Source organism: Natator depressus, chromosome 7 (assembly GCF_965152275.1).
Source record: "Natator depressus isolate rNatDep1 chromosome 7, rNatDep2.hap1, whole genome shotgun sequence".
NCBI lineage: Eukaryota > Metazoa > Chordata > Testudines > Cheloniidae > Natator > Natator depressus.
Genome location: NC_134240.1, coordinates 27026441 through 27051281, shown reverse-complemented (window position 1 = coordinate 27051281; position 24841 = coordinate 27026441). Strand labels below are relative to the sequence as shown.

The 24841-nt window shown below is 37.3% G+C and overlaps 1 protein-coding gene across 4 annotated transcripts in view; it reads left to right on the top strand.

Moving 5' to 3' along the window:
* The window catches only part of CACNA2D3 (calcium voltage-gated channel auxiliary subunit alpha2delta 3), an 869947-nt gene that overhangs the window by 611403 nt on the left and 233703 nt on the right, over positions 1–24841 (top strand). For all 4 annotated transcript variants that reach the window (XM_074957772.1, XM_074957774.1, XM_074957773.1 and 1 more), the window contains 2 exons: positions 14591–14669; positions 23931–24064. In XM_074957772.1, the coding sequence (XP_074813873.1) occupies positions 14591–14669; positions 23931–24064 (213 nt within the window). The remainder of the gene's footprint in view (positions 1–14590; positions 14670–23930; positions 24065–24841) is intronic.

The window sequence follows — 24841 nt, the reverse complement described above, 5'->3', positions numbered from 1 at the left end:
GCTCAAACTAGTGCACTAAAAATAGCAGTGTGGATGTCATAGCATCAGCGAAAGTTTGGGCTAGCCACCCAAGCTCAGACCCAGGGGATCGGGTGGGTGTCAGCTTGGATGGCTAGCCTGAACCGCCACCGGTGCTGCAATGTCCACGCTGCTATTTTTAATGGACTAGCTTGAGCTCAGCTAGCGTGAGTCTGTCTACACTGGTTGGGAGGCTTGGTCCCAGCTTCAGTGTAGACATACTGGTGTAGATTTCAATGGCCCATAAATCATTAAACACAGATGTTCACTTACTTAAATTTCACCACATGTAGAATGTGTTGTAGATGCAGAGCCTTCATTCCCCAGTCACATTTTCACCAGCTTGTATGGTGTAAATGTATGATTCTTTAGCAATACTTTTGACTTGGAGAGGAGGTGACTATGGTTTAAATCTAGCTCTCTGGTTTCACTCCAATGATATTTATTCCCCCTTCCCCACATGCCTCCCTCCTCCCCGCCTCCAGTGAGGTCTATACACTACGGAATAATAACTTCCATTAATTATATAAATGATGTCTTTTAAACTTACATTATTACATTATAAATGTGCTACACAAATAGAGAAGCAGAGAGACTCGGGGATAACTCGCTTGACAAGTGTGGAAGCACAGGAGGACCTTACAAGTAGTGTCCTTTGTAGTTGCCCTTTTGCAGTTCAGTGACCTCTCAACCGCTCCACTAATGAAGTGAATGTTTTGAGGGCTTCTGAATGCTATGCAGTTTGCAGAATGCTGGGGTGGTATTTTTCTAAGCTCTGAGGGGATTTGGAGGCCTGATTCACAAATATTTCAAATGGGGATCCCTTCGCTTTGAAAACCTCAACCTTTATCTACATATATGCCAATGCCATTCCAGTTTATGCTGGAGTCTCATTGGTTATCTGCTTAGCCAAAGTTTTCCCCACTTTCAGTGAGCGGCCTCAGTTTTATCCAATAAACTCAATATTGCACCTCTTGTCCTGCCTTCATCCCACCTACTGTCCCCATCTGAGCTGAAATGGTCCCAACAGAACCAGAGCCTCTTGCTCCAGTGGCAGCAAGGCCCTAAAGCAGGAAAACTAGCAGCAGTAAGTACTTCAAAATGGAAAAGAAATAAATGGTGTTAAAGACAAGGGCTAAACTAAACAAAGAGGAGCAAATGGAGTGGAAGATTAGTGGAGAACTATAGTCAAATAAAAAAAAAAAAGCAGCATTTACCTCAAGATAGCTCAAACTCTTACAGTCTCTGGGCTTAGTCAGTCCTCAGACTCCTGAGCCATGACACTGTGCCTTTAATCTCAAATTTCCTCTGAAGCATTATTTGGATGCTAGAAACTCCCTTGCAGATTGCTAGAAAATCAGTGATAAAATGTCCAAATATCACCTTATTTTGTTACATTGGTTTCCCAGTTGCCAATTTTTGCAAAATGGTTTATGACTGCAATAATCTCCTCAAAATCAGCTATTATGGGAGATAATAACTGGTTGTCAGAGCATTAACCACCCTTGACTTAACTTTGGGCTATTACATAACAAAAGAATGAACTGGTGGTAAGGCTGCCAGGTGTATTAAATTATATGATGAATTATATAGAAATTCTGTGATGGGGATTAGTGTCTAAAAAAAGACTAAGCAGAGATTGCCAAACTCATTATCTGAAAGGACTGTAGACTGGACAAAATCCCGTGGGGGGAAAGGCCAGTGTTTTATCCATTATGTCATCCCCTTAATCTGTGTCTGGACCACGCACAGTGAAATGTACTGTGAATGTGTTACCATTGTTCTGTATTACATCCTGTAACTATGGAATATCGGGGGTAAGTGGGGAAGTTGATAGCATTGGGTTAGTCGGAATTCATCCTGATCTGTTCTCATGAACTAATGCAAAACCATTAGTCATTATACAAGAAAATTAAGTTGTGTTGTAGCAGGGTTTGTATGAGTCTGCCGCTGTTACAGCAGCTTCTCCTAGATTGACTGTTTTTATGTCATTGTTTCTGCTCTAATCCTTTATCCCCCCAAGTGATTTGTAATATAATTCAGACATACTAATTTGTTTAGGCTGATACTTTACACATAAGGAACAAAATGTAAAGTAAGCTTGTGCTTACATTTCAGAAAATCTGTTGACTCTTTTCAAGTGATAGGAATAACAATAATTAGAGCTGGTTGAATTATTCATGGTTAATACTATTAGTTGGAAATATAGCTCCTTTTCTTGTCTGCAGATCATTTGTGAAGTAGTCCTGATATTTGTTAGGTAGAAGAGTTCACCAAATAGTGTTTTACGAAAAAAATTCACTCTGGGGATTGTTCATAAACTTTCACTTCAACTCCCTGCTGTTTACTATACATTATTTGTACTGTTGACTGGTCAGATAAGTCACATTGTATTGTTTCCACTACCTAGTTAGGTGAATGAAAATGGTTTAAACTGAGTGACAAAAAATGAATGACAAAAGCAGAGCAAATAATTAATAGTTCTATCCTGGTGCAAATCTTCTGAAGAACAATCATTTCCAAAGGAGGCTCCCTTGGCTCAAGTGGTAGAGATCTACCGTTTTGGAGATGAAGGACAAAGTTCTGGTCTTGATTTACTAAATAAATCAAGCATACTTCTTAATTGTCTATTCACAGTTCATGATGACAGATAACAGATTTAGGATCTAATATCTCACTTCCCATCAGGACTGGAAACAGGAGCTTTAGATCACTGAAGAGAGGAGTTTCCTAGTTTTCTAGTGGGGGATAGACCACTTGTTTCTGGCTCCAGTAAACTGTAAGGTTTTGGACTTTAAAATTGTGACATTGTCTACAGAAAACCTATTTTACATATTTGTGGCAGTTTTTAAAACATATAGTTTTCTTCTCTATCTGAACACTGTAAAGTTGGATTCATTGTACGACAGCTGACTTTACAAGTAGAAGGATATCAAAACTAGAATCAATAAAAAATATAAAACTCTGGAAAATATTTCCAAAATAGTTCTTCTGTAAAAATATATGGTGTATATATTGCGTGATAGTGTGGTATAAAGGTTTTATTGGCACTTGAGCTATAGATCTAGCTAAAATATTTATAGCACATTTAATCCAGTGGTCTCAAAGTAATTTATAAAGGTGGGAGAAACATTATAGTTTTGGCTGGAAGTGAAAGCTTTGTGAAGGTTCCAAATTGGTTTCTGTTATAATCTCTGGTTTTCAGATAATCATAACTTTGTGAAAAGTGGTCTCTTTGGGATGAAGCTTTCCAGGCTTGGTCTCAGCCCAAAGGTTTCATATTCGGAAAATTTGTTGGAAATTTCATTCAGCCAATTTTTTCAGTTTGGCAATACTAAACCTAACAGTTGAACTGTTAAGATAAGAAATAGTCAGGAAATGCAAAATTATAGTTTTAGTGGTAATACCATGTTATGCCATGTTTTTTAGCCATGTTTTTCATTTGCTATGTTCTGTGCTATAGGTTTCGTGATACAAGTGAAAATGCATAAAACTACACAGTGAACAAAAAAGACAGGAATAGAAAATACTGCATGTTGCTGTAGAAATCTTTTGTACTCTTTTCTTGAACTGTTCAACCTGAATGTGGTGGTGATAGTTTTCTTTAATCATTGCACGTAGTTAAACAACAATCAGCTCTCTGTATGTCTTCAAAGTCGTCACTACAATAAGGAACTGTCCCCTCCCGGCACCCCCATGATCAACAAGGATTCAGGGCGCACAGTGGGAGATTAGGGTGCCAGAGATGTCTTTCCCCCTGCCATGCCAGACAAAGCCCCCAAACCACTGAGACAACAAGGGGCATTTGTCGGTTTGGGTTATTTTTTATTATCTAATATATCTTTCCATACTGTAAAATGATATAATGGCAGTGTGGGGTACTTTGGCAGTGGGAAATTATTCATCATAAATATAGCTTGCTGTGTAGTTTTTCAAAAATGTTGACAACTCTGAACTCAGTTATATGTTTTTTTGTTAAGTTTTGCCCATCTCTGTGAAGTGCCTAGTTCATTGGAGTTTTCTGAACACTGCCCTCAATTATCTTAATGATTAGACCCAAACCCTTCCTCATGGAACAGCACATCAGGGTATATGGTCTCCAGTACACAAACGTTTGAGTCCAGCATCAGTTTTCCTTCTCCTTTCACATGGTTTCTGGGGAAGTGCTATATGAAGGCCTGCTGGGGAGAAAAGGGGGAGGTGCATATTTGTGGGAAAACAGAGCTCAGCACCTGGGCCCTGAAACTGGATGATCCCCAGGCTGAGGCAGTGTTGTGTTTTCCTACTGTTATTGCTTATAGTATCTTATTTTCTGATTAATCAAAACTATGGAGTGCTGCTGGCTTATGTCTGTTGAGCCATCCCATCAGTTTAGGGTCCTCGGGATGTAAAGAAAAGAATGCTGCTGTAAAAATAGTTTCTGGATACAGGATATAATTGCAGGAAACAGAAAATATGAGGCAATGTGTAAATGCAAACCTTTAAAAGAGGAGCACCTGAAAGCGGAGGGCAGAAAAAATGATAAAGCCGCAGGAGGCCAGAGAGTAGAAGCCATTTCCTCATACCTAAAGGTAGAAGAGTTAATGACAAAGATAAAAGCTGCTTTATAACTAACTTTTTAAAAATATTTCCACTTTAAATAGGAACTAGAGGGAATGGAACATGAATAAACATATATAGTAAATTGATGGATAAATCAGGAGAGACAGAAATTGTTTCTAAGAAGGAAGCAAATAACTTTATAGCATAAAAATATTACCAAAACAGTAGCATAAGAAGGGGTTAATCCTGATAAGCATAACTAATAAGAATGGAAGGGCAGTGGTGGGCGAACCTCAGCCACCGGGAGGTGTGGGGGGCTGTGCCTGCGGACAGTCAACGTCCGCAAAATGTCTCGCGGCCTGCGATCAGATTATCCTGATGGGCCGCAAGTTGCCCACCACTGAAGTAGAGTGTGGTACAGTTTTTCAAGTCTACAGCTACCCCTTAATAAACTTACTTCTGCTTTTATTTCAGTTGATTTCATATAGTTTGTCTCTGGCTTTTTGGCTATCTAGTCAGGCTTTCTAGGGAAGGGGAGATATATCCCTCAGGGAATAATCAGGCTATATTCTGCATGGAAAATGATACTGATTTTCAGGGTGCACATGGCAATTTTGTTGTTGGCATGTTCTGTTCCTTTCCTTTCCCCCTTATGCTTTGTCATTATTCCTTTTCCCTTCCAATTCCTCCCATATCGTCTGTCTCTCATGTTCAGAAAGGGTGAACGGACCCTAATTTTTGGCTTGCAAGGTATTTGTGAATGGATCTCTGCAGGTTGTGCTGGCAGGGGCTGGCAGTGGACCAGCTCCTGTAGGCAGATGATTAATCACTTAGCTCTAACTTTAATCGGAGATGAATGCACACAGGAATTTTTTTGTATACAGAATTCTGTGAGTGTAACGAGTGTTTTATACAACACAATGACCAAGTATGCTTTAAGAGGGGAAGGCATATCAATGGGAAAAATGGTATTGCTTCTCAATGTCTGTCTTTACCTTTTGAGATGGGTACACGTTATGTCATGCAGGTTAAAATCTACTGGGTAGTACCAGTATCACTGGTACTACCCAGTAGATTTTATTTGCTTAGATTCACAATCCAAAATGTTGGTTCAAAAATATAAGTACTTCCAAAGAGGCTTGAAGAAAAAGCAGCCCCCATCCATGACTCGATTTCATGAAATTCAGACATTCATAGAAAATCCTTTATGAAACTTAGATTTCAGCAATATAAGTTAATTCTAGATGACCTCTAGTCCCAAGTTCTCTGGGTGTAGTTGAAAAGGAGCCTGCTAGTAACTTGGATATTGTTTGTCCCTCTAATATTCTCTCAGCTGTTGATCCAATGAATATTGAAGCATCTTGATCAATTCAACATAGAGGCAACTGTCCTTTCTTGGCAAGTCAGAGAGGAAACTCTATTCTGCTGGAGATGTCCATGAAATAGCTTGCAGCTGCAAGAAAAGGTCTTCACTTCACTGTTAGCTGCAAGCAGAAGTTCCCTTTCCCCTCTGGCAGCTTTAAGTATCTGAAAATATTATTTTACCAGCTGTTCAGCATCAAGAAGAGCCTTCAGGGTTGCAGAATGATGAGCCTTGCAGAGTTTAGTTGTGGGACGAGCCTTTCATCAGCTCCCCTGACTAACAGTTGCAATTACCCTAGGTCAGCTCATCTTGTTTAGGATACAGAGGAGCAAGTCCCCATTCTTCATCCACGGCTCTCTCACCAGTATTCTGAGTGAAGTATTAAAGGTGAATACAGTTGAGTGGCTGCAGGTTGCACACCACATGCCCAGTGGGTCCTTTCCATCTTTCGATTTCCGTAATATTCACCAGCATTATATAAACCCATTAACTGGACATTTCACCGATACTGATTACTTATTCACCAATAGTGAGCCACATGCGGACAATAGGTTGTGCAATCTAAGTTATGATCTATTTTAAGGCAAACTGAAAGAAGTGCATGTAGCAATCAAAAGGAAAGGGGACAGAAGAATGGGGGGCAAAGGAAAGAGGTTTTAAAAATAATAACAGAGTCAATTAAATATCTGTATTCTCTACTGGTCATCTAATTAACTATTCCTTAGTCACCTGGGTGCAAGATTTATATTCAATTTTGTGTGGACTACTTAACTTGGTAATTTAACACACAAACACCGGTTTCTTTGTCCAGGCACACCGATCAGGGTTACCAACACAAACATGTCATTGCAATAGTCCACATGTTGTGTTTTATCTCACAAGCCCACTACCAGAGGCTACTGTTCTGAAACACAATTATCAATCTCAATCATAAAAAAGCAAAATATCAAAAGAAAATCTGGCCTGTATAAAATGAATAGTTGGAATTAGTCCAATTCTTAGTAGGCATTTGATCACATCACATTTTGGATTCATCAGAACCCATGTTAGCAATCTCATCAGATAGGATCGTAGCTGAATGGCGAGTGTTTGCCCCCTTCATCTACGTATGAACTGACACAATAGTGGGGCAGTATTAGGAAGCTTCTACAGCTGCTGTAGAAGGATAAAGGACATTCGTCTCCAATGCTGCTATCAGGCATCCAGCATCTAAAAACACTTAGAAAAGAAAGTTAGCCACAAGCTCTATTATAGATCCTACCCTTCAGGGTCTGTAACATTAATTTAGAGCTTTCTCTCCCAACATCTGTTACCACTGTAGCACCGCATAACAGAAATCATAGTTCAGGGCATGCCTATAGGAGTTGCAGACAGTGCAGAAATAGCAAATGTAGTCCCAAAAGCGAAATATTTGGCTTTTTGGACAATATTTGCTTTGCAGCCAGTGATTCTGACATGGCTAAAATGTTCAAAGTTGCAAACAGCAGTTATAATAATTGAAAACTAATATTTCTGCCTGTGAATATTTCCTCTCCCCACAGAGGACAATCTATGTGAGGCCTAGGTCTGAAAATTAAAAATGTTTAATTTTTGGCTTCTCTCCCAAACATCTGAGTCCCATATCTATTTAGTACCAGACAATGTAATAATACTACACATGTGGAGCAGATTATGTAAGACAGACACCTTATTCAATCAGTCACTTTTCAGAGTAGTTCTACTGTTCAGTTATTCCACAAAAGACCCTAGAGAAGATATGGTGGTCACCATTACAAGTCTGTGTTTTCCAGCATTTACTTTACAGTGGTATCTGAGATATCAAAATTCACTCCTATACTTAACATCTAATCCATATAGGGTCAAATTTTCTAAAGTGCCTAAATCCCATGTTCAGAACAGATTTAGGCACAATGAAATGTGTGTCTCACTGAAAGTCAATGGAACTTAGGTTTCTATGGGCCTCAGGGCTTGGCCAAATGTAAAAGTTATACTGCTTTAACTATATTTATACAGTTAACCCAATACACACCCCCTTGTGTGTGCCATCATATAGATATAAAGTTGCTTTATATGGGTAGAGCTACTCCAGTATGGGAATGAGAATATGCTATGTCAGTTTAAGGCACCTTTATGCTGGTTTAACTATGTTCACAGTCGGGGCTGTATTGTACATGTAGAAGTATTAACTGTTATTCAAATATCATCCATAGCCCAACCAGAGTATTTATACCAGTATAAGAACTGTGTGAAAACCAGGCCTTAAGTCATTTTTGAAAATGGGACTTAGGCTCTTAAGTCACTTAGGCATTTTGGAAAGTTTTAGCCCTAATCTATTTATACCTCACTCATGACCATAGTATCTGAAAGCAGAAAACAACTGTGGCAAGGCGCTGGCTTTTGTAAAGCTGTTATTGCATTGAATAGTTAATCAATGATAACTTCCCACTGCAAGTTCATAGGAAATAAAATGTAAACCACTGGGTTCATTGACTGATCAGACAAACTTGTAGAAGTGGCAGATAATAAGAATTATTTATCCTCCTAGCTGAATTCTAAAGCTTGTCCTCAAAATCAAGGAGGAATATAGATATCTGTATGTATAAATCTAGTTTGGCACCTTTAAAACCAATATAAAATAGTTTCACTTGTAGTACAGTTCATCTTTTTTTCTCATTATACTCTTGTTTTCTCTTAACTATGCTGAGCAGTAACCCATTGATACTGAATATGCAGCAGTACAGTCACAGATATTTTAAATGATAGGTTACCTTATTTTTGATTTTTATAAAAGGTAGGTAGAAATTATTATATTTTTCTTGTGCTTTTATATTTCATGGATAAGGTTAATAACATATTTGATATACTGTTATAATCCAGAGCCCTAAGGGGGAAAATAATCCAGTCATTAAGTTAAGGAAAGTAGGCATTGTTTAAATGCGCTCTGGTCAGTCATTTTCAGGGCTGTGAGACTGTGGTCTTTTTTGTTTGTTTCAAGGTAGATGTCAAACAATTAGCACTGCCTATGCTGATGCTTAAAATATTTTCTAGAAACACTGCTTACATCACAGGAAATGTGTGTATAAAACACTTTCAGGGAAAAATCATTAGCATCCTTGCAGCACCAGTATAATGGCAGTCCATTTCTCATGATGATCTATGATACCCATTTGTTGAAATTTTATTACTTGTAGCTTTAATTCAGTTTGGTTGCTGTTCTAGGATCTTCCCATATTTGCCTCTTTCTCCTTTAGATAAGGCTGGACTTCTTTTATTAGGAACACAGTTGCAGTTTGATTATTTGTAGATTAAAGGAGACCATTAAACATAAATCTCTAGATGGATTCAGTCTCCACATAGACTATAAGGCAGCACTGTTTTCAGGAAGATAAACAGAGACAGTGATTTATGTCGCATTTTTGGGGGGTATACTTCTGATTGTATTGTTTCTCTTGTGATTAGAGATTAAAGGTTGTGTTTACTAATATTTTAGCTAGCCATCAACAAAGCATGGAAATAAAAAATTACACGTAATGGTATTTTCTTTACAGATTAAGAACGTATTTAATTGCATCAAATTAATTCAATGCACTAAAATCAGTATATAATTTTTTTAAAAAATATATATATTTTTAACAAAATTACAAAAAAGTAAATGATTACATTTTCTGTGTTTGATTTTTAGAACAACTGGGAACATATTTGGGACAAATTTTGCAATTGGGCATAGGTGACCCCCATTCAGTTAAATGGGAGCTACCTAAATGAACCTGGAAGCAAAATGTGGACCTTAAAAAGTATTTAAACTGACAGAAGGATTGGATTTAAAGAAAAGAGAAAGAACTTCCAAAAACTTCAGGAATCTGAAGTGAAAATCACCCTGTATGTGAACTTTTACCTACAATGGTGGTATTGATGGTATTCTACAAATCATTTTTGACTCACTGCAAATGAGCAGGAATAGCTAATTGAAAAATGGAAGGAATTGTATTGTTGAGTATTTGTTTAAATTGTAAATATATTAAATCAGAGGATTTTGAAAGTTCTTTATATCTGGTTATTCCTTTGATATTAATTTGTTTCCCAGATTATTTAAGATCATCCACATTGCGAGTTTGCAACCAAAATTAACTAATGAGTATTACAGGCTGAAGCAAAGGAAGCCTTTGTTTTTTCTTGCTTTTTTTAAGCCATGATTCTACAATGGTATCTGTGGGAAAGTTTGTTGGACAGTGATACTTCAATAAAGTTGTCTTGCCTTCTGCTGATGAAAATAGGATTTGGTTTTGTATTGAATTCAAACTCTTAATTATATAATATGCAGCTCAGAATTTTCTCTATTTTCACAAATAATATGGGAACTATAGTTGTTACTACAAAACATGTTATATTCCTGTGTTTAATTAAAATATCTTCCTTGCGGAGAGTCTGCAAGACATAGAAACAATTAAGGCCATTAGAAAATGAGACAAGTTTTGAATCTGTCATCAAGCTCAGCTACTCTTTGGCTTTTCCTCAATCCTTGTTGAACAGTTTTTCTGCTGGTCTAGAAAGGGCCAAAGAGATCCAAAGAGTCTCTCTTTCTAGTTTCAGGTATTTGTTTGGTCATGCTTTGAGCAACAGTCTTGTAAGGAATAACTTTGGAGATGCAGTATTTTGCTAGTGTTCAAGGCTTCTACTCTTGAATCTTTTAATTTAAGGGCATGTGTGTATGTATATGTCCGCCTGTCTATCCATCCACCCAGGAGAATGTAATATTATAAACAACATCACTACTACAGACTCCCATTGACTGGTCTACTCAGAGGGCAGAATATTATTGCTAGGTGTTTGAAGAAGCACCTGATTTTTAGAAATGAACTGTTTCTTAAATATGTCTCCAATGATGCTCATTTAAATGGGATTAGCATATTCTATATCTGCACCGAAAAACTGGCATTTATTTGGATTCTAAAAGTGTGACTAAAATCTATGCACACTTCGGGTTCAAGAATAATTCTTTTTGCTAGAGTCTTGAAATAATTTTATTACACATTTCCTCATGGTTAAAATCTGAAAACACTGAACGTCTGCATTTCTACAGGAAACATATAACCTGTGTATTAAATTGGTTTTGAAACAGCAAAATCTTCCAAAGAAGCACCTACCATTTTTTTTTAAACTATAAAGGTCTGTTTCATCCTCTCACTACTTCTAGTACTGAAGGTCCTTTGAGCCTAGCAGGACTTAGTAACTTTTCGCAAAAAACAAATAGACTTATTCATTTCTTATCTTCCCACATAAATGTGTCACTGTGTCCTCTACTCAACATGTACTTCCCTCTCCTCTCTCACTGCGTACACTGTCTGATCCATCTAACCTCTTGGAATTCATGGCTTTATTGACTCAAATTTAACTTCCTCTCAAAATATGATCCACAACAAAAAGCCCCAGGAAAAAGATCTGCTAAGCGTTGTCTTTAGCTGTTACTTTTCAAACCTTAAACATTTTTTAAAGTTGAGATGTGATGTTCTAAAGTACTGTATTCTATAGAAAAAGAAAAAAAAACCAGAAAAATGTACCGAAGTCTATGAAAGTACCTTCAGAGATTTAAGTATCAAATATGAAATCTGATTATCTTACTTTACTTAGAAGCTTTTTTTGTTTCAAAGATACCTTAAAAACACATCTTGGTGAAATACTTTTATTTTCAAAGTGTATGTGTTCATCTGGCTTTGCTGGGTTACATCAGTAGGATCACAGAAGTTAGAGATAAAAGAGATATCTACTAATTAATCAAGTTCACTGGCCTGAAAGAGCAGAATATAGTTCTTCAATAGAAGTCACATCACGTATGAAACTGACACTGCATTTGATCTTAGTCAAAAAGCGAAGAAGCAGTAATAGTGCCAAAAAAAAGAGCAATATTACCTCTTAATGGCATGCTGTGTACTTTAATGTTGTGTGTCGGACAAACCTGACAAGTTTGAGGCTTTGACAAGAAACGAAAGCAGCATTCTCTAAACAGCTAAGAGGAGACTGGAAGTCATTGTGAGATGATGCATGATTTATTTTTATTTTTTTTTACTTTTGGAAGACTGGGTTCAAAATACCAGAGTTTTTGATCTCACCTTAATTTCCTTTTGTTCACATCACAAAACAATCATGCAATTTGATACTGGTGGTTTCTGTTTAAGGAAGGAATGGAATAGCAGGGATACTGCTGGTCAGAATGGAAATACTATAGCAAAAGTTGTTGGAGATCATGCCCAGCTCCTGTCAGTGATATTATTTCCATGAGCAGAAAATTAAATCTGAAATGTTTGGGAGCATAATAAACAGCAGCTGAAGTGGAACTAAAAAGAAAAAAGCTTATCAGCAAAAGAAGTATTCTTAGATTTAAATATTTGTGATAGCTAATTAACTGGTGTGCTCTAAGATGGTTTTCCTGATGTCTATGGGAGAACTCCTATTGACTACAAAGGTGTAGGACCAGGACCAGGGCTTCAATGTCCATTGTATATTCACCTCTGTGGGAATGCCCACAACATAGCTCTGCTAAAGAGGTGGTTGAACTATTTGATTTGGAGTTTTTCTATAGTATATATCCACTAGAAGGGATGGTCTTTTTGGGACAAAGATTTTCAATATCTCCACGCTACTGTCTTATCAGTTTTACTGATTGAGATCCACTTAGTTGATTCTGTTTCTTTTTTTTTACAAAAGAACAATTTGCAATCAGAAAATGCTGGTGTGCTTATCAAAAAGTGTGTTTAAAGAAAATACAACAACTCCTCATCCCTTGCAATATGTTTTACCTGACAATGATGACTTAAAATCTGTGGTGGTGTTTTCAGGTGATGGAAACCAGCATTTAGTATTGTTTTATGTTTCCAATTAAATGTCTATTTAATACGAATAAAAAGTATTATATGACATTGTGTTCTTACTCTACATTTATAATCTATTAAAAATCTTTTTAAGCCTGATTTTGATGGCTTGATAAGAGCTATGGCAAGCTGTTTGCAAGTGAGAGACTAACTGAAGCAGTTTGTGTAGAGTCTCTGTCAAGAAAAAGAACCAGGTGTTCTAATGTTCTCTTTCCAATTGGGCTTTTGTCATGGTCCTAAGGGAAAAATACTCTAGTCATTAAGTTAAGGAAGGAAGGCATTTTTAAATGAGCTCTGATCAGTCATTTTCAGATCTGTAACTCTATGGTCTGGAAGTGGGCACATTTTCTGCTTCCCTGAAGATATTCTGTAAGTCTAGTGTGAAGCCAGGCCTGTCTTGCTGTCATCCCAAAGACACAAGATGAGGATGAATGGGTTACTGAAGAAACCGAGAGATTGATATAAGCATCCTGTGCTAATGGTGGGGAGAAAGTAGCAGTCCCTGTCTCTGGAAGACACAAAGAAAATGATAGTGGGTGGGAAAGAGAACTGATTCCTTTTAAGGGATGGATTTGTGGAGATTATGGGTCCCTGGCCAGCCTTTGTCAATTTGGGGGGTTTCATCAAAAATCCAAACAGATGAGTTTCAGAAAGTTTCACCCGTTTTGGTGTTTTAGTACAAAAGTTTCATCCCTCACTAATAATAATATACCTAACTTACTGGGGCATTGTCAGACGTCATTAACATATGTAATACACTTGTATTGTATTTGCAATTTGAAAGCCATTAGAGAAGTACAAAGAATTACAAAATAAAATACATCAGAGGATAGACGTGGGAGTGAGTAAAATTGAGGGGAAAATATTGTTTCCAAAGGGGAAGTCTTTGGACTCCGGAGATCTGAGTTCAGTTCCCAGCTTTGGCACAGTTTTCATGCATGACTGTGTTGAAATTACATAACCCTTCTCTGTCAGTTCCCCGTCTGTAAAATAACGCTTCATGCTTTACTGGAGTATTGTGAGGATAAATTCATTAATGTTTCTGAGATACTCAGCTAGGAAGAAAATGGAAATAGTTTAAGTATCTATATTAAATAAATAGTAATTTAGAGAGAAGAGTTTGAGTGAAGGTGTTTGAAGAGAGGGAATCATTTCACTGGGTTGGTTTTATTTTGTTTTATATTAAATGGCAGCTGTTTGAAGCTGCACAAAAATTGAAACTTTAGTAGTGTCAGTGAGATGGATAAGTGGGCAGAGTTCAGGAGGGCACTCGAAGTAATTTGTCACATGGCTCTGCAATTTACCACCTGGATATCATCAGTGTCGCGTGTATATATACCACTGTGTATACATTGTTTTTTTGAAAGACAGAGAGGATTTGCCAGCAGGTTGTTTCAAGTTCCCACATCTATAGCAATGATGTCTTTAATTATTAAGATACAACCCCAAGACCAGAGCAGCCTTCTAAATTCACAACTGCACAACAGACATCTCAAATATGTGACTTCATATTATGTACCAATAGTTTTAATTTGTTTTCTTTTATCTTTACTCATGGCTTTGGTTAAGTGCCAGATATTGAAAACATCCAGAGTGATAACCACTTTGTTAAACAGAACAAAGAAACGCACTATGCCATAAATATTTTACTGGCATAGATTTTTAAACTAGCAATCCTTTAAACCTTTGTGATGTGTTTCTATACATGTGAACTGCACATATGTAAAATAGCTAAACTGCATATGCTTTAAGCATGCAACTGAAGTATTAAGTGACTTAATCTGTTGTATTGTACTTTCAGGTTCGAATGTTTACCTATCTGATCGGAAGAGAAGCTGCTTTTGCTGACAACCTCAAATGGATGGCCTGTGCTAACAAAGGTTGGTTTACCTTCTTTAACTGGAAGGTATAATGTTAAGCTTTGTACAATCTTTCAGCCTTGCTACAAGAGTCATCTCATTGCCAGCAGTTTAAGCAGTGAACCGTTTGGAGGGGATCGGTTGGTTTTTCAGGAAGATAGATTTGTTTGTGAAAACATATCTAGAGTATGAAGATTTAAAAATATAACCAGTTTGATATACATTTATGGTTAATTAAAATGTACCTAAAATATTTCACAGATGTAATTTTCAATTTCTTCTTTGTTCTCAAAGGGTTAGCCTCAATTTAAAAGCTCCTTCACTGTTACTATTATTTTATTGGTATTAGGGTAGTGCATAGGACTCCGACTGGGATTAGGTCTGCAATGTGCTAGGCACTGTACAAACCGTATAGTAAACCACATCCCTCCCCTGAAGAACTCACAATCTAAATAGGAAAAAGAGATTTGTATCTTGTGAGGAGAAATACATGAGGGTATGAGATGTTCGGGTAGTATGGTAATGATGATCATAATAGAACATATGAGAGATGGACACTATATATATAATAGAGAGACAAGGTGTACACAGCTCTGTGTAAGCTCAAAATCTTGCTTTCACCAACAGAAGTTTATCCAATAAAAGATATTACCTCACCCACTGTGTGTCTCTAATAACCTAGGATTGACATGGCTACAACATTGCATACTATAAATAGTAATAATTTAGAAATCACTGATTAAGTCAATTTTTCTTTATCTTTATTCTTGAAAAATCTTATCTGTCATTTTGTTTTTTCTTTGAGCCTCATTACATTATGATGACTCACATAAGGCACTATGCACATAGACATTATTGCTTTAACCACTGTTGTGTCCATCTGATGGGAATTACTCAGTTTGAAGTCTTGTCTTAATCAGCTAATGTTACACCATAATTTAGTTTTAGTCATTGTATAGGAATCCTTTGAAGCATCTTTTTGAAGACAATTTAATCAACCAAATGCTTTAGCTTTGTAGACAGTACAGTACTATAGCTTCATAAAGATCTAAGCACAGCAACTTAGAAATTATGGCCAGGCAATAGGAGCTGCCTGACTAGTTCATCTGGTACATGTCAGTCTCGTTCCTGATGAAGGGAAAGTGCACATCTTTGTTCTTCACCATCACTAGCAACAAACACAGTAGACTTCTCGTCACTTTGCTTTTGTATACTCTGATGGAAGAATATTGTAGGTTTGCCTTTTTCTAAACCAGAGGGGGTCAAATCTGGTTCTCTCTCACACCCGGGTAAATCTGGATAAAATCTACTGACGCTAATGAAACTACTCCAGACTTAAATGAGCGTGTAAATGAGAGCAGTATCTGGCCATTAGGTGTCATCTGAATGGTTTATTTTAATTATCGTCTCCCTAGACTTTTATCTCAGATTGCATCGGTTATATGACTTGCTCCCTGACACAAGGGTCTTCCATCTCTGATCTGTAATTCATTTATAGAGTCTAGGATCTGACACTGTAGGAAGCAGCACAACCATCTTCAGCTCAAGTTACATGAGATTCAGAACTTTCCCTTCGATTTTTTAGCTCTGGTTCAGCCAAGTTCTTTAGTGAAAAGACATATTACAGCTCAGGGAGAAGAGACCTAGTAAAGCCGATCTGCAGATTGGCTGAATGACTGCACTGCAGTTTACTTCTTGCATGGGTGGGCCAAAGCGTGTTGTTGTTACTGAGGTCAATGGCCCTAAAATCAATTTTCCTTGCAGTGATTTTCCCCTTGGAAGCACAGCATAGATGAAGGCTGTTTGCAAGGTTTCCAGCTGACTGCATTGTGGACAGCAAAATCCTTTCTTTCGAAAAGGATCACTAGGGAAATTCATACCACCTTGCAAAAGTTCTTTAACTTCTGGAATCTAATGGTTAAACCATGAGACACCCATCCCCCTTCCCCCACATTTCTCTGCTATATTTTATGCCTAAGTAGGGCATATCTTGAGGGAGTATGGGCTTAATGAGGCTAAGCAGCAAACCATTTTAAATACATTAAAAGAATCAAGACCTCAAAGCCCCAGTAGAATGGTTTATGAAATTTACAATAATTTTCCCCATTTTTCTGTAAGCAAGTGCACATGAAGTTTAAAAAAAAAAAAAAAAGTGGAGATTTACCAGGATCTTAAAGTGAACAAAGGTGTAAAGTTTCCCAATGCTCAACTTGCCAAGTTTTAAAGTATGCAGCCACTGCATCTCTCTCAACAGTCACTTTCAACAGAAAGTTGGCCAGCTGTAAAAATAAAGATAGGCCTTAAACTTTTGGTTACTTACAAAACAGAGGGTATGAAACAAATATTTATATGATAAAAGTATGTCAGTTTAATCATTTGACAGTCCCTCTTTTGAATGTTTGTTATTAATTATGCACCCTCAGTGTGGTGGGCCCTTTACAAAACACAGAGGAGGACAAAAGAGGGGATTCATCTCCGCCACACCACAGAGCCTGGTGAACGGACAAAGGAAGAGAAGCTTGTGCATTCCTTATCTTGGGGTTGATGCAAGCCTAGCAAAAAAGCTGTGCAGTCCTGAGGGTTTGCCCAACTTGTGCCTTAATGACAACAGCTCCATGGCCTGTTATATTATTAGGAAATAGCTGAGGTCTAGGAAGCACCAGCTACATCCCCTTGCACAAACAGCATCATCCCAACACCTCCAGCACTGTGGGCTCTTGCAGCAAGTGGCACAGAGACAGTTACGCATGTTGTTCACCTTGTTGGGAAAGCCCCTTTTGCTGGGGGTATTCTGCTGGGGAGGATTACAGCTTCAATGCGGTGATGAATACCCTCCTTAGTCCCTGTCCAAGGAGACTAGGTTCTAATCTTGTATTCCTTACAAGAACACTGCACCCATTTTGTTCCATGACCTGAAAGTGGGACACATTTCTTATCAAGTACACAGTGCACTGTTGAAAATAGTTTGTTGTTTTGAGCTGTTTGGGATCTAATGCTACTGGTGGACATTTGGCTGAAAATCACTATTATCTTATGATAATGGCAGTATGGAAAGGAAGTCTAATTTCAGAGGATAATCATTTAACCAAATTATATTTAATGTTTAACCAAATAATTTTATGAAACATCATGTTAGAGTCTTATGAAATGGCATATAGTTCCTGGAAGAACTTTTATTACCTAAAAAAATAGTAGTTGTTGTGTGTGAAAGTGAATCTTAGATGATATAACTTCTGTACCAAGCAGCAAGAGGAAGTTGTAAGAATGTGTAAGTTAAAGCAAAGGTTTATCTGGTATAACTCGCATAGGCTTCGCAGCTGTGCTCAAGGATTTCAGTGCATAACTCTTTATTTCCTGATTAAACCTCAAAGTCTAAAGAAGGAGGAGCTGAAATCCCCTGGATAACAGTTTCATATAATGGGTGAGTGTGTGATTCAGTTGAGGATTGGCTTTTGTGACATATGGTAGTATTACACACACAAATAATCAAACAGTCCAAATACTTGGTGGAAGTGCAATACAGCAACATTGCCTCCCCTTGGCCTTAACTCTAATATAACAACTTACAAGGGAGAAAATGCAAAAATAAACATTTAAACAAGTATGCAGAAATTTTGGGGAGTTCCATCACTCAGGCTGTGGCAACTCATTACACTTTATTATAGTGGAAGTTAAAGTTCAGGGAAAACTACTATGTCTCGGAAGAAAGTAAATAAATCAATGCTACCTGGAAAGCATGAGCCAAAAGTTCACAATAGGCAGCTAATTCTAGTATTAATTATAATTTCATGGAAATTATAAACTGATTGCAGGCTTTTAACATGAGCCATGAAATCTATAAACACATTAAAAGGGAGACTAAACATTCAAAAGCCTACAGTGCAAACTCAAACCCAGCTTTGAGAAGAACACCACAAAGGAAAATAAAGAGAATGTATATGGTTACAGCTATGACTCCAGTCCTCACCTACTTCCTATTATCAATCAAAAATTAAATTTCTTAACAAAAACTCTTACAGAAAGACATTTTTAAAAAGGTCAATAATTTTAATAGGCTGAGCCTAGCTGATTAAATGCATTTGGTTAAGCCCCGTAACACACTTTTTTTGTCTCAACTTTCTACCCCATGTTCATCTACATCACTGGCTTATGTCATGAAAAATTATTTTGGTTATACAGTTTTGTTCAGATCCTTTGGAGTATGATGCACTATTCCAAAAAGAAATGAAGTACTTCAGATGTGTCATGGTGCCTAGAAATGTCAAATGTGTGTGTGTGTGTGTATGCCTCTTTGTGTATCTTGAAAAGAGAGTACTGTGTATTTGTATAGGATATGGACAAGAATAACCTCCTTAATTGGATATCTCTATTGCCATAAAAGGGATTTTGGCAATACCAAAACATATCCCTTCGTTATCTGCAAAATAAAGTTAGTAGGAAAATGTTTGTCATTCTCAGTATTTTGACCCTGTATCTTGCCATATACACAAATTTAAAATGAAAAAAGCTGGTACAAAATACCACATGGTTCCCTGTTGATTGTTGTTTAAATTATTGTTGGGTTAGTGTGGGTCATGTCTGTTGTTCCATCCTTCACCGACCTCCAGGAGTTACTGTCTTCTCTTCCTGCATAAAAAAGAAAGAGGGGGAAAAGACCATTTTATCTGAAACATAGTGACATAAAAACCTTGCATGGGGCACCCTAGCTTATGCTGACTTTCTATGGAGGCAAGCTTTATCTCAAAGGTAGCATAAGGACTTGTGAATGAAGGATGCTCGAGTCTTAGAAATTCAGAAACTTGTTAAATGAATATTCAAAGTAGTACTTTTAATAGAAATTTAACATTAAAAGTATCCTGTAATTCTGACTTGAAAATATGTGGAAAAGAAAAAATTGTTGGATAAGAATCTCTCCGTGGTCCTGGGCACATATACACATAAAGTTTTTTTTATGATACAGTAGAATCTCCGAGTTACAAACTGAGTGGTCAACCACATGCCTCATTTGGAACCGGAAGTATGGAATCAGGCAGCAACAGAGACGGAAAAAAAAAAATCAAATACAATACAGCACCGTCTTAATCGTAAACTACTAAAAAAATAAAGAGTAAACAGCATTTTTCTTCTGCATAGAAACTCTGAGGTGTTTGTAATTCTGAGGTTCTACTCTAGTTAGTAATCTGCTTCTATTTTTATTAATTGTTCAAGGATCTAATGTATAATGGCCTCTTAAAATTTGAACTCTGTGAAGGCAGGGCTGGTCATGTGTTGTCAGTAGCGTGGTGCCTAGCACAACTGAGGCCCGATCCCTGATTGGGTCCTGAGGAACTATCTAGAAATAATACATAATAGTAATAAGCTCATATAAACTGTACACTATATAAAACAAAGCATTAAGAAACATACAAGGAAGTCTCAAAACATAATACATAATACATTTTGGAATAATAACTCAAGGTCATGTGGAAATATCTAAAACAAACTCATGACTAAACCATGCTCTTTAAGGATTATTCAGAAAAACAATTACAAAATGTAAAAAGGGGTATATGTGTGGGGGAAATACTCCCTATTTTAAGTCCCCTATCCAGAGGCTTTAGAAATAGCAGCACATTTTTAAAAGGGTTTGTGTGCTCCTTAGCATAATTTAGTTTTGCTTTTGGTGGATTTTTCCTCAGCTACAACTGACACACTGGCCTAAAAGGAGGAGATGGAGATAAAGTTAGTTAATTTATTTGTGTGTCCGTCTCACCTGCCTAAATTTCCATGAATAGCTAGTTATTTTGAGTGCTCAACCAGAGATCCCATAAAGATGCTGAGCGTCTCCCTTTTTAAGATGTCTCAAGGTGAACACCCCAAAATTGAGGTGTTTCAAAATCACCTTTGAAAATGTATGCTATCTCTTATAAAATAAAAATAATAGTTACCCACAACTGTGCAGTGCTCGGAGTCCTTGATGAAAGGTCTTAGAAACCAAAATGTTTTGGGGGTTTTATTTATTGAGTTCCATACATAAATAGTTTATATTGAAAAGTAATTAGATTTTAGGTATGTAGTGACCTTTACACAATATAAAAAGGGCTAGATAATGAAATGTGTGTTAGTGCTGACAGGAAGGGAAAGCCCACGTTTTGGCTGCAGCGATCCTGCAGCCACAAAAATGGAGAGCTCAGCATGTCAGAAAGGCTAATATACATATTACCTTTTCCCAAAAGTATTCTCAATCAATAACTCATGAAATAACGGTAGACTTTTCTTTCTTTCCACCATTTATACAGAATGTAGTTTTCCCAAGAACAGATTTCCCAATTAAGATTGAGTCAGTCGTTAAGCTGCTAGGCTTCAAAAGCTCCAAAAAAAACCAGACCAAAAACAAATCATCTCCTTTAAAGTGAAATTTAAGGCTGAGAATATGTTTCAGTAAGTTAATATCCTTATAGAACATTCTAATTAGTAAATAAAATTTAACACAAACCAAACTCCCCAAATCATACAATGCCAGGAAATGCAGAATTAAAAAATTATAAAAGCTAAAATATTTGAAAGAATAAGAATTCATGGATAAGGCGACCAAATTTATCTGAACTTTGCCCTCAGAGAAATGTAAGTGTCCCATCTGTCTTTGCTGGTTGAGCATTGAAGATATGCACCAAAGAAAATAGTTTTTTTAACTTATTTCATATCCACATATTTCCGATATGTAGAGTGAGCCACATCATCATACACCTTTGCTCTGTTCATGTAAGTGCTATAATTTCATGGTCTGGAGACAAGAGGAATTCTATATATATGGAAACATGCCATATTTGTATCAAATGACACATGGATTATTGGTTGGCACATGAGGACAAGCTTTAAAGAGGAGTGAGTTATGATTGGCTACAATGTTTGTCTAGCCAAGAATTTGTTGTTTTGTACTGTTTTATCATCTTTTCTGACTCTCTCTGACCATAAAGATGGGTGGGCTAGGTCAGTGTTTCTCATCCTTTTTGATACCAGGGACCAGCTTGCTAAACTGTGTCAAGGAGGTCTCCGGGACCGGCACCGGTTCACGGATCAGTCGTTGAGAAATATTGGGCTAGATCATGCTAATAGCACTAAGTAAGTTGTGGTGCAGAGATACAGTGCCTCACAGAGGAGCAGTGGGTGAGATCTGCCTAAAAGAATCATGATCTCTCTTGGAGCTCCCTGTTCGGGGTGGTGGCGGGAAAGCACAATCTGCCACCTTCCCCCACTTAAAAGGGCAATGTATTTTTCCCATGCTTAGTAACTGGTGGAGTATCAAGCTCTGGCTGTGCCTGCTTCCAAATTCCTTTCTGATGAGCAGGTTCTGTGTGGGGGCACAGGGGGCAGCATCTGCACCTCTCCCTAGTGCAGGTTCTGCAATTCTGGTGAGCCACGGTCTAGGACTTTACGTTGAAGATTGAGGTATTTTTGTAGTCACCAATAAGGTGAAATGCCTTATTATGGATGGCTGAAGTAGTCTGAGTTACTGATTTTTCTCAGCACAAATATCTATGGCACTCTCTACCATGGTATCTGACTGCTTAACAACCTTTAATGTAGTCATCCTCACAACACACCTGTGAGGTACTATTCTCCCATTACACCTATGGGAACTGACACGGTCTTTCACTTCTGTGGACTATTTCATATCTGCAGGAGGGAGCCTCACATGCATTATATTTATAATGGCCAGAGAGTTATAAAATGTAACCAACAATGAAAGAGAAGTGGATCAAAAAACTTGTCATAAATAATGTGATAAATTTAATGATAGAAATGTATAAAAACCTTAAAAGGTGTGGAAGTTTGGGTTATGTCAAATGAGAATCCAAACTTTTGTACACTTAGTTGAAGAATACTGTAATTCCAAGGATCTGAAATTGCTTTATAAATGTTACTCAGTTTAGCTTCAGAACAAACCTGTGTGGTAGATAGCATAAATGAAACCATATTAAAGATGAAGAAAACTGTAAATGTCCTATCTACAATCACAGAGCAAGCTGAGATGTCTTAAGTCCCAGACTCCCACTGTAACCGTGTATATCCAAAAACCTTTAGGTTTGGTAATTAACTAGACATCTCAGACTTTGTACTTCTGATGCTGGATGGAATTAGAAAATATTAAAGGTCACAAAAATGAGGAAGGAAAAAAAGTTAGTCAAGCTTTTTGAAAAGTCAAAAGTTCCACTTGGAACTTTGATGGAAGATTTTGGTCTGTTGTTTTATCCAATCTGGTTTTTCCCTCTCTACTAAATACAGCTCAACAGTTGTTGTTTCCAGCTGCCTATCACCATGTGAAGGCTGGTGCTCTAACCCTTCAAAGATCAGGAGTTGTGGTAATGCCTCTTTCCTGTCCATTAGGCATCCGTCCTCTGGTAGTAGAGAAGAGGGTTGGTGTTGAATGGAGATCCAGACACAGTAGTGTAGATGAGGGTAAATTTGGGTAAACGCATACAGTAGTCTGGGCAGGGCTGTGGCCTTGGAGTTGCTCCAGGCCTTTGTCATATTTGGATTAAATGGGATTGGCAGGGCAAGGACATGTAAGGATACTTTGCATTTGAGCATTGAAAGGGAATAAAGCTGATGACATTGTAGGTGGCTGTGGCCTTCCCCATTTCACTGCTGCCAGGATACTGCCTTTAGGAGGTGTCATGTTTCAAGGTTTATGATTCAAAGTTGTGATTATTTACCCAAGTGATTCTGATTCTATTCTCATTGGCCCCTGCCATTTGCAAAGAATGTATTACGGTATCAGGAATTTATTCACATTCCATGCCACCCGGGATTGAGTGTGTGGACAGGTCTGAAATGGAGTACCACGACTATTTTTTCCCCATTTTGACCCCAGTTCACTTCTGTAAACTGACACCTGAAACTAGATCAGTTTTGCATGGTTTGGTATAATGTTGTAAAGAGTGAATACAGTTCTAATTTTTATTAAGTATTTACCATGAAAAAAAATCCCATATTTTCTACTTTACCATGAAACCGCAAAACTGTCTTGGAACCAAACACTTAGGATAAGCTATGCAATGGTGTAGAACAGTCTCAGGAACTGAGTCCTTCAAAGGCTGACACACTGTTTCACAGACTTCTGCTTTCACAAATTAATACTGGACAAGGCTGCTTCTCATCAAATATGGTCCTTTTGCATGTCTCCTTTGGAGATAGTTAAACAGAAAACACAGCAGACATAACATGCATCATATTTATTGTTGGAATCTTCCTTAATTCTTTTTGTCAGCCTCATAACTTGGAATCTCTGTGTTTTCACAGGGTTTTTTACTCAGATCTCTACATTAGCTGACGTGCAGGAGAACGTCATGGAATACCTCCATGTTCTTAGCCGACCAAAGGTTATTGATCAAGAGCATGATGTGGTATGGACTGAAGCATATATCGACAGCACTGTAAGTCTGCATGAGAAAGCATTTAAAACACATGCTTACAGAAGAAGATGAGGAATTAGATTTAAACCTGCTATTGTGGTTAACAATACTAATTGTGCATCTTTCCACCCTTTGACTGTCACTAGGTGGGGGTTAAGTTTTACAAGATTTGAATGAACTAATTCCAGTTACAGCAGTTAGTAGGTGTTTATACATTTGTAAATAATGTAGGAATGCATAGGTCAGACCCAAAAAGTAACAGTCACTGTTGCCTTTATGATCGTCAAATGTTTAGTTTGGTTGCTAGACATGACCAGAAATATAAAGATTAGTAACTTGTAGTAATCATCATTTTCCAAATGCCTTTAAATGAATGTAAATTTAACTATAAACTACATTAAATGAGACTTCTGCAATAGTTGTTAATATATTTAATCTACAGAGGTAGGCCAATGACTAGGTGACTACTAAGATTTTTCAATTGAAGAATATTGAAAATGTTGTACGTGTTATATATTAAAATAGGACAAATCCTTTTTGTTCTGGTTGGTAGATGACTGGTTACCTTACTGATGTATAATTTTCAGGTTCGGCACCTGGGAAGCATTAGATTTAATGCAGATTTTCTTTTTTGAAATGACGACAGTTAGTTTACTGATCATATTTTTAGCAAGTTGTGTCTGACCCAGGTAAAGATTCATTTTATTTGGTTTCAGCAGCTTGGTTAAGCTTCTTTTCTTTCTTTTTCTCATTTACCTAATTGGGAGTAACATATTGTAGAAGCACTCCATAAAGCAA